The sequence below is a fragment of the Nicotiana tabacum genome, chromosome 1 (genome assembly GCF_000715075.1).
Source record: "Nicotiana tabacum cultivar K326 chromosome 1, ASM71507v2, whole genome shotgun sequence".
NCBI classification, from domain to species: Eukaryota; Viridiplantae; Streptophyta; class Magnoliopsida; order Solanales; family Solanaceae; genus Nicotiana; species Nicotiana tabacum.
This window is the reverse complement of record NC_134080.1, coordinates 172,927,382-172,937,949: the sequence shown is the minus strand read 5'-3', so window position 1 is coordinate 172,937,949 and position 10,568 is coordinate 172,927,382. Positions and strand designations below refer to the sequence as shown.

Genomic DNA, 10,568 nt, shown 5'->3' with positions numbered 1-10,568 from the left:
TTATGAAAAAAATAATAAAACCCTTGGACATGCTTATATATGCATACATATGCTATTTTGAAGGTATTTTGTATATTGAAAATATATAGAGAAAAATTGGGTATCAACAGCTGCCCCTCAGCGGGTTCCACCTAGGGTTGAGGGCTTGTACCAATGGGTCCAGAAAATTTTGGACGTTACTACGCCTGAAACCCGCACGTGGAAAGAACTATCCGTGAAATACGGGTGAAGGCCAAAAATCATGGTAAGTTGAACTCATCTTGTTTTTACCTTTTCACATGGAAAGTTGTTTGACTTTTCTCTCCTGTTGCATTTAGGTCTACCCCAGGGCTCAGTTGTCGTCCTCGAGGAGGACATTTTGGCTAATCCTGCTGATGCGGCGAGGTTGCTGCAGGAGGCTTTACACAGACAGGCGTCTCCGGGCCTACTTTTGGTGCGAGTGCTTCTTCCCGGAGTTCCCGGTCAGAGAACAAGCAACCAAAAAGAAGCATTCTTCTGCGGTCGGGGGAAAGAATAAAAGGGCAAAGAACGCGCCCCCGAGTCATTTTCGGGAGTTGTGGTGACGAGCCCCCTGCCCGGGCCGGTCATAGAGACAATGATGATTGACGGTGATGGGGAAGCTAGGGAGGAGAGAGCTTCTCTACATAGAAGACGACGACCTTCTTCAGCTCAACAAACTGCTCAACCTGTTGAGTTAGTTACACCAACCGATGATAATGCCTCGACGCTCTGGGGGGAGTTTGAGATGGTGGAAACCGCCAACTCCCGTTTCCGGATCTCAGTCGCCGTTTGTTGGTTTGGTTGGTTTAAAAATCGAGATTTAAAATCCGACTTTGTTGGTTTTGTTTGGTTAATAGATTTAAAAACTCGACACTATTGATTTAATTTGGTAATTAAAAAATCCGAACCAACCCGATGTATGTACAACCCTAATTGTCACGAAGACGTGTGATTTCAAGAGTTAAGTTGTAACCTACTTTTACCAAGTATCCCTTTTCCGTCTTATCAAATAACCAAACTAGGAAATTAAAAAGAAAAAAAGGAGAATAAAGCACTGTTTGGTGTAGCAAAACCCAAAATCGGATCCAATCACCTAAATTGGTGGTGACGTGCGCCGTTAACGCACTAAAAAGGAATTCTCCCGCCAAGCAATTAGCAATATTAATTAATAAACATTAATAAAGTTGTAAGATCCAAAGCAATCCTTCCAAGCCAAAATTCTTCAATGGAGCTTCCGGTGATCGATCTCGCACCCTATCTGGAGAAAGAGTTGGATTCCCAAATTAAGAGTCTGTGCTGTGAGGTGAGTCGAACCCTAAAGGAAACTGGAGCTTTACTGGTGAAGGATCCAAGGTGCACCGCTGAAGATAATGACAGGTTTATTGATATGATGGAAAAGTACTTCCAACAGCCTGAAGAGTTTAAACGCCTTCAGGAGCGCCCTCATCTACACTATCAGGTACCGAGCTCCAATTTCAATTTGCTTTCCACCTCTTTGGAATTTCTAATACATATGCAAAACTTATGAATGCTTTTATGAATTGAAAAACTATTGACATTAATTGACGCTGCTCAATTTTGGGGTTATTTTGTTTCTATGAACATCAACAGGTCTCACATCATCCCATCAAAATGTTGTTGTTTGAGGTTTGAAGCAATGAGATTTAAGAGAATCACTTGAAATTCCAACAACTTGTGACTCTGGCATGTTTCCTCAAATCAGATTGACCATCTTACTAGTATTATTTCAAGTCTCAAGTACTGATTTTAGCTAAAATACTAAAGGGGGCATTTTTTTTACTCCAATTTGACCATGTTTAGGATTGGTTGTCTCGAGTACCTAGAAGACATACTAGTTGGGTCTGGCAAAGGCAATGAGGTACAACCCAAGCCTAACTTCCTTCCTCCAGATTATGAGAGGCCCGAGGCTCAAGTCCACAGCAACCCAACCACCTAGTCTCTAGCAAGCTCCAGCTTCCCTACTATTGTGAGGAAATTAGGGTGAATGAGATAATACATGGGTTTTATGCTAAAGCAAACACTTCTCGCTGTGTTTGACAGCTTGTGCTTTTACCTGGATAGTCTAAATAATGTTGCCAGTAAAAACTAGCATTTTGTTGGGTGAAATTCTCGCCTCATCTGAGATTTTACTTGAAAAACCAAGTTGGTTTAGTTACTACATTCTCCATTTTCTGCATATCTTTAATGTCAAACTGGCAAGTAAAAATAGCCTTTTCTCGTGTGATCTTGTCGCCTCATGAGACAATTTACTTGAAAAAACCCCGTCAGTTAAAATCTTTATAAAAAACCTGTTGGTTACACTCCACTGTTTGGATTTTTCCAAAATAAAAGGAAACTGAAGTACTTTTTGAGAATTATTAAAGCTTTATAAACAGAGCAGAAAGATTGTACCAAAAATTACATACAGCTCAGGTCCTTTACATAACTGTAGGAAGCTGGGATATTCTATCATCCTATCTGCTGTAGTGACATCTTCTAGTTACACCAAAAAGCCAAAAAGATATACATCTATGCTTCATTGTATGAGAATAGTATACACTTTCATATATATAGTGCAACCCAATTTGTAACTTTTACCTTCTTTTTGGAAATGGAGATACCCAACTAACCTAAATAATAAGAACTTCCCCCTTGACAGTGGTATATGTTGTATATGTGAATCCTAGATGTGAAAATATACAGAATTCCTCTTTGAGTCTATGAAAGGTATAAAAAAAGAAAAAAATGCAAAGAAAAGAATAGGCTAGGCATAACTCAATATGCTGATATTGAAATGAAAAAAAAAGAGCTAATTAGATACTCATATATGCTCTCAAAACATTTATGGCCACACACCATGAAACTGCCCCCAATTCATGGATGAAAACTGAAACTTGTAACTGTGGAGATACTTTTATTATGTGGAGTCCAAATCAGCTTATCTGGTTCCTCTTCCTGGAATCTAAAACTGCCAAGTGCTTGAAAGAGTTGAGATACCCTTTTCAGTTCCCAGTCATTGCAATTCCTCCGACAACAAAAATTCCAACCAGTATTTGATCTACATTGTACCAAAGCTTGTGTATCCTTCACCATGCTGTATATTTCGGGGAAATCCTCCTTTAGAGGAGAGTGTGCCAACCATGCATAGAGTTTTAGTAATATTACCCGCCAAGATCTTGATGTTACACACATAATCATCCCACAGACTTCTAATATATTTCCATACACTTACTCCAATCCATAAACTGATGTCTTTGTTCTGCTACACCAATTGTTATCCATCCCATACTTCTTAGTTATGATTACTTCCATAGAGCGTCTCTTTAAGGTTGAACCTCCATAACCATTTGAATAGAAGGCTTCCGTTATGGTATCTGACAATTTCTCACCCCATCCCTCCCTGTTTTTTACTCAGTCTTACAGTTTTCTAATTGACCAAATGAAAACCCTTCTTCTCCTTGTTACCTCTCCAAAGAAATTCACTCCTTAAACTATATAGTCTCTTTTCCACTTTGGACGGTACTGGAAATAAAGACATACTGTAGGTATAAAGCGGGTCCAACCAACCCCCAACCCGAAGAGAGATATTGACGCTTTCAATTATAACCTTTTTTTACATCTCTCCAGAATACTCTTCCATATCACTGATGCTTTGGATTTTGACCCCAAATGGAGTCCAAGGTATGCTGTAGGAAGACTCCCAGTTTGTGATAAAATTTAACTTCTCATCACTGACACGTAGCAATGACACAATGCATGCCTCATTTGAATTAAAGTGAGACAGACGCTGATCAACCACCTTACCAGAAACATTTTGACGGGTTGGAAAACCATCTTTTAATCTGTGATGACTCTGTTTCTTCTTGGATATGCCTTCATCAGTGTCAGAAGCATCGTCGGCTTCAGCTCTCCTTGCCGGTATTCTGAAATTTCGATCATCTTCCACCCAAATTGTAGCTTCAATTCGCAGAAGTATAGAATAAATGAACTGCCCTACCTTAACTTCCACCCTTGCCGAAATCGTCCCATCAGTCTACATGATGCAAATACGAGCCCATCGGCTACGGGTTCTATATCTAGTATCATTATCCAGCTCTAAACACCCCCACCCCACCCCCCCACTTTCCCCCACAAAATTCCCTATTTCATGAAATACCTCTTCCAACCACAAAGGTAAAGGAATCCTAAACTACGTAACCGAGAAATGGTTTGGTTTCTAATCTGCTCTATGAAGTCCCACTAGTCCAGATGCCATCTGCGGTTGTTTCGATCCCAATTGCCCATCTTGATCCTTTCCGCTTCCCTTTTGGATGGGAATCGAAAAGGAAGAAGCCCCCATTCATTTCTATTATCTTGACCTTCCCCAGAACCTTCCAACTTCTACGAGCATAGCCTTCAACTTCTGAGACTAGAGGGATCTCAGTGGTGATATCCCCCAGTCTACCCACGAGACACCTCTCCAAGAACTGTAGCTTTGGTTTCAAAATCTCTTCCTAAAATTCTACGAACTTTGAGCCGCTTGTCGGAATTGTCTCTGGCCTCACCCAGCTTTAGGCCAAGCCATCTCTCTGCTAGTTCCTTGTAAGATTTATGAGGTTGAAGATTCCGCAGATTCTGGTGACCCCATCCATTTTTTTCTAAGAAATTCTTAATCTTCTTCTCAACATCAACCCTCCCTGCATTTTGCACTATTTCTGGGATGATAACGGTACTTGTCTTCTTTCCTTGAGTTGCCAAAATCCTTAGGTGTCTGCCAAAATTGTTTTAGTTTTGAAAGGCTAGTGAGAGTCCATTGATTTCCTTAGAAAAGTATGACTCATTAATTAATAATTCCAAGACTAAATGCATGAAAGGAATATGATTTTATAATATGAATTTCTAATAACCCAAGTTATTGCAATGTTTGCTTAACTTAAGCCTTACGTGCTTGGTCTTAAAATCTACATACCCAAGGTTTTGCTTTTGCATAATTGAAAGAGCACCAGTAATACCTTCATTTGATGATTCTATTTTCTGTATTAACCAATGTTATCAAAGGCGAAAAACGCGAAAAAGCTCTAAGGTCCATTGGGGCTTTAAGCCCAAAGCGCAAATAAAGTGTGAGCTTTAATGAAAAAGGGCGCAAGGGAGAAACACATACAAATATGTATATGTAGTCCAAGACGAATAATTATAAGCATGAATAACAAAAATGTGGAAAAGAAATTGAAACAAAAATTACAATAAAGTGAAATATCAATTGTTTCATGTTGCCTCTTCAGGATTATGCTATATGACTAAGAAAAGTATGCCTTAAAGCCTTGATGACGACACTAAAGTGTCCGCTAAGTGACCAGAAGTGCTCAACATGTTTTGAGTCTCGCTTCAGGGATTAAGCACGCTTTAAGCGCGGCTTTAACAACTCTGGTATTAACTAGGAATATCTAAGCTTTCTAGCAAATCGGTTGAAGGGATCCCAAATATTAGCTAGATAAGCATAGAACAAGATGCTATGGACTTATAGGCTGCCAATATGCTGTACAGAAGCGTATGGTAAAAGATTTTGGAACTAATAGGGCTGCAGAACATCTGGCTTTCATTTGGAAAGGGCGTTGAATAGTAAAAGTTTCTGGTTTCTGCTGCTTGTACTACATGTTTATTCTTGACAAACTTCTTTTGTTTTCATTATCTTTCTCAGTGTTTTGCTGTCAATTATGTAGAAGCGACATCTATTATTATCAATTAATAGCTTGAAAAAAAGGATATGTTCATTCGGTTCAATAAATTCCAACTCTACTCATTAAGCTTCTTATTTGGAAGACTACTCATGTCAATATCTGACAGGTCGGGGTGACACCTGAAGGAGTTGAAGTCCCTCGTAGCCTGGTTGATGAGGAAATGAAAGAGAAGCTTAAAGCAATGCCTAAAGAATATCAACCATCTAGTCCATCTGGACCAGATCCTAAATGGCGATATATGTGGAGAGTTGGTCCTCGTCCGGAGATTACCCGATTTAAGGTTTCTTCACTCATTTCCCCATTTCAATCATGTTATTCAAAGATTTGATTGATCAGTGACATTCCTTAATTTTAGTCACCACCAATGGATAAAATTAGTTCCGTAAGTACTAAAAATTGCTGCTAGTAAGTAAACAAGCATTACACTCTTGTAGGAACTGAATTCAGAGCCAGTAATACCAGAGGGCTTTCCTGAATGGAAATGTACTATGGACTCATGGGGATATAAGATGATATCTGCTATAGAGGTGGGTCATAAGCATTTGTATCTTTTATTTATGCTACTGGTTTGACAATTCTGGAATGTGACTGCTGGCTCTTTTTCAGTGCGTTGCTGAAATGGCTGCCATTGGCTTTGGTCTGTCAAAGGATGCATTTACTTCCCTAATGCAGCAGGTGACTATTTTTTTATGTCAGTGGCAATCTTTTTTATTGCATCTCCAACTGATCACTGTGTGTTTTTGGATGTGAAGACTTAATAATTATTGTTTGTCGGTTATGATGCTGGTTTGTGCTAAGTTACTCGGACATGGGTGTGGGTGTCCGACGGGGGTGCAGATCTAGAGGTTTGATCCTTCGAGATATAAATTCTATGATTCGGGGATACGGATCCTAGTACGGATATGGGTGCGGGGATCCTACTAAAAATAATTCAATAAAGAAAAATATAAAATATCTCTAAATTATGAGAAAATTTTGTGGAATACATGTGTATAGCTTGTAAAGTACGGATTTCTTTTTCATTCTCAAGTTGTAGATAAGTAAAGGTTTGATTTCTTAGATAAGATATACTATTTTCTTCAAATTTACCCTAGTTCTGGTTCTGATTTCGGGAATCAAATTGTATCTCGTCTTGAATCCGTCAGTCAAAGTACCTAAAATTGTTTGATCAGATCCAGTATGGATCCCATACCCACACCCATGCTAGTTTTGTATCGACACGGGTGCGACACCAAAACAGCCCTGTCGGGCAACTTAGGTTTTGTGTTATAACTCAAGAACTCCTCCTTCACCCCTAAAGCAAAGGGAGGCCATGTGCTGAATTACACTTAAATTCGCATGCAATGAATAATGGATATGCCTAAAATTGTTCAAGTGTGACTGATTCTTGTTAGGTGTGAAATTGATATATGATCGGATTCATCAAGAGCTTGAATACATTTTTTCATGTGAAAATGGTGAGATTTTACTCATGTTTCTAGTATTACTTCTCTAGCTTACAAAGATTGTTGCATCGCTTCACTTGTTTTCAACTTGTTCTGTGGATCTATTACATTAATACTACATCTTTATCTTTGCTAGAATGTATCAGAATAAGAAGCAAATGTTGATTCATATCTAAAAATATGGCAACTGATCTCCCTGCTTTTCTTATTTCAGTTTCTGTTATCATTGTGACTTAAACATCCCTTCCTTTTGTTCGAATGACTTTTCGCTGCCTCCCTTACATCCATAGCTATTACCACCGTGGCTTTCCTTTTCTGTCTAATGAGCTTCATATCATTGACATACAAAGAACATTTTGGATTAATAGGTTTCCTGGTCTGCAGATTTTGTGTGGGATTATGGGGAATAGTGATTCTCCCCTTGTTTGGTTGGGTTTAAGGGCATGGAGTTGAATAGGCTAGGGTCTGGGCAGATTCGAATTCGTATAATCTATGACGTATTTGGTAAAGTTAGCATCAAATTACTCAATATTATTTTAAAAGGCAAATTATATTTCTGGAAAGCACTAATCGATATTCTAATCTTGCCCTTAACTTCATGAATTGAACACATGATGCATGATTATTGTTCCCACCCTTCGTCTCTCACTGAAAATCCTCTGTATAGTCTGGGTCCTCATAGTGAGTAGTGAAATGCCTCATATCAGATTGAACAAATTTAGTAATAAGAATCATATTAGTGATATGACAACTCTTAACATTCCCTTGCTTTACGAGCAGAACAACAACAACAACATCATACCCAGTATAATCCCACGGGTGGGGTCTGGGGAGGGTAGCGAGTATGCAGACTCTACCCTTATCTGGAGGTAAAGAGGCTGTTTCCGATAGACCCTCGGCTCAAGAAAAGGTGGAAAGGAAGAATAGGGGAGAAGAAAAGGAGGAAAGAGGGGGAGAAAGGCGATAAGCAAAGAGGAGAAAAAGTAGCATCAAATAGTAACCATCAGGGAGCAGCAATATCCGGTAAAAGAGGAGAAAAAATAGCATCAAATAGTAACGCTCAGGGAGCAACAATCCAACAATCCCAGTAGCAATTTACAAAAACAAAGGACGTGGTTGCAAAGTACCAGATATGCTTTACGAGCAGAGTGTTGCTTAAAATGGTTTAGGGCAAGGAAAAAAATTTGGACTAAAACAAACTGATTTGTTTTTCTGAAAGGAAAATTTGCAAGTCTTTCTTTATTGATTCAAGCATGTTAAATGGTACTTGGGACCCAATATCAATGTTCTTGGATGTACGAGCATAATATGCTTTCTGAGCTAAAAATGTTCTGAAAATGCTATTTTGTTATCATTATATTTCTTTCTTAACATAGGGAACCAATTTTTTTTTTTCTACTTTTATGTAGTTCCTTCCTTTTTGACTACTTCCAATTTCCAGGGACCACATCTGCTTGCTCCAACGGGAAGCGACCTGAGGCGTTATGCCAAAGAGGGAACAGTATTTGCAGGATATCACTATGACCTGAACTTCCTTACAATCCATGGGAGAAGTCGATTTCCTGGTCTAAGTATTTGGCTTAGAAATGGGCAAAAGATGCAAGTGAAGGTTCCTGTAGGATGCCTCCTTATTCAGACAGGAAAGCAGGTATAAATAATTTGATGCACTTCCTTATTTTCATGACAGAGTATTAGTGCATTTAACATGTAAATCTGCTAGCTCCAGCAATCAACATAAACAGGGTCTTAAAGTGATAATGCAATCACTATGCTAGACTTTCCTTAGTTTTCCAAGACCCTAAATTACAGTAAAAACCTTAATAGGCCATTGTTCTCTTGATACACACTTGTTTAAATCATCAAGAGTTCTACTTTGGCATGCAAATTCTACAGGAAAGGGCTCTGCATCATGGGTTTCGCTCACGATTGGTAAACATGATTAGTTTCATTTAAGAAGAAACAACCGAAGATATAGTATAATAAACTGTGGTCCCATGTTGTCAATTTTATTGGAGAAAAGTTAAACAAATGACATGTTTGATCGTTTTCTGTGTTTGAATAAGTTCTAAATATGTACACTTTTTATAAGACCATTGGAACAAGTTATTCTCAGTTCAATATTAGCACTGCAGAAGTGTCTGGCGCAAATGTAATGTTACTATGCTAAATGTTCCAATCAAGATATATTGTTAACTTCGCAGGAACCGTATCATAGTAGTTTCATAGGTCCATTCATTTTGTTAGTATATCCCTATTTACCTTGACATATTGATGGAAGTTTCAGCTGCGACAGTTTTTGATTATCTCAGATAGAATGGTTGACTGCTGGAGAATGCATGGCTGGCATGCATGAGGTTGTTGTAACTAATAGGACCACTGATGCAATTAAACGAGCTCTGGAGCAAAATCGCAGTCTGTGGAGAGTATCCTCAACGGTGAGTGAGTACGGTTTGGCTGAACCTTTTTTTGGGGTCAATTTTTTTGTTTTGATTCCCAGTATAACAACTGCAATCGTTAGAAGGTTGACTTCTTGAAATTGATGCTAACTTGGACTTGTTCTTCTTTGCTAGCTATTCGCACACATAGCATCAGATGCAGTGCTAAAACCTTTAGGGCATTTTTCGGACGCTCCTCTTGCAAGCAAGTATCCTCCCATTTGTGCAGGTGAATTTGTTGAACAAGAGCTTGCTATCATAAATCTTAAAGGTGATATGGAGCTTGATAATCCCTATTCAAGATAGTAAGTGGATACCTGTAGCACCCAAGGAGCTATAAAAGAAGCAAGTTGAAATTACATTCTTTTGTCAATTCGTGTCCAGTAAACAAGCACAAGGGCAGAAGAGCCTTTATCAAGGTGCAAAGTCTAATTGTATCATCAATGCAGTATTTACTTTGTTCAAGACTCGAAGTGATTGGGCTTATTTCCCAATTGACTGCAATATGTGCTATATTTGTTTTAGAGAAAATGACACTTGGAGCTCCTTTTAAATATTTAATGACCAAAATGCTCCCCTTTTTGAAAAAAGACAAAACATGTCTCTTTTGAAGATTCTAAGACCAGGCTGCCCCTTCTTTCTATGCCTAGGGGCTGGGCTTCACCAAAGGTCTTTTTTTTTTTTGGTTTTCTTTCACGTTTTTTTTTTGTTCGTCTTTTTTTGTTTTTTTATTTTTGTCATATTTTGTTGTTATTCTTTTCACTATGTTTTTTTTCTTTCTAATAAAATTATGCACTCTTATTCAGTTTTTCTTATTTTTTGTTGTTATTTTCTTTTACTTTTTTATTCTTTTTTTATTCTTTCTATAGTAACCCCTCGCTCTTTATCACTTATTCTTTTCCTTTTTCATCTTAATTTTTCTGTTATTTTTTAGTAAAAATTTTTCACCAAAAGTTATCACTTTCTTTCAC

The 10,568-nt window shown here is 38.3% G+C and overlaps 1 protein-coding gene across 1 annotated transcript; it reads left to right on the top strand.

The window, feature by feature from the left end:
• Positions 1-1,079: 1,079 nt before the first annotated feature.
• On the top strand, positions 1,080-10,128 carry LOC107766287 (uncharacterized). The gene is made up of 7 exons (XM_016585040.2): positions 1,080-1,459; positions 5,824-5,997; positions 6,152-6,244; positions 6,324-6,392; positions 8,604-8,810; positions 9,472-9,597; positions 9,733-10,128. Exons 1-7 carry the CDS (start codon positions 1,226-1,228, stop codon positions 9,901-9,903), a joined length of 1,074 nt encoding a protein of 357 aa, XP_016440526.1. The 5' UTR covers positions 1,080-1,225; the 3' UTR covers positions 9,904-10,128.
• Positions 10,129-10,568: the final 440 nt, after the last annotated feature.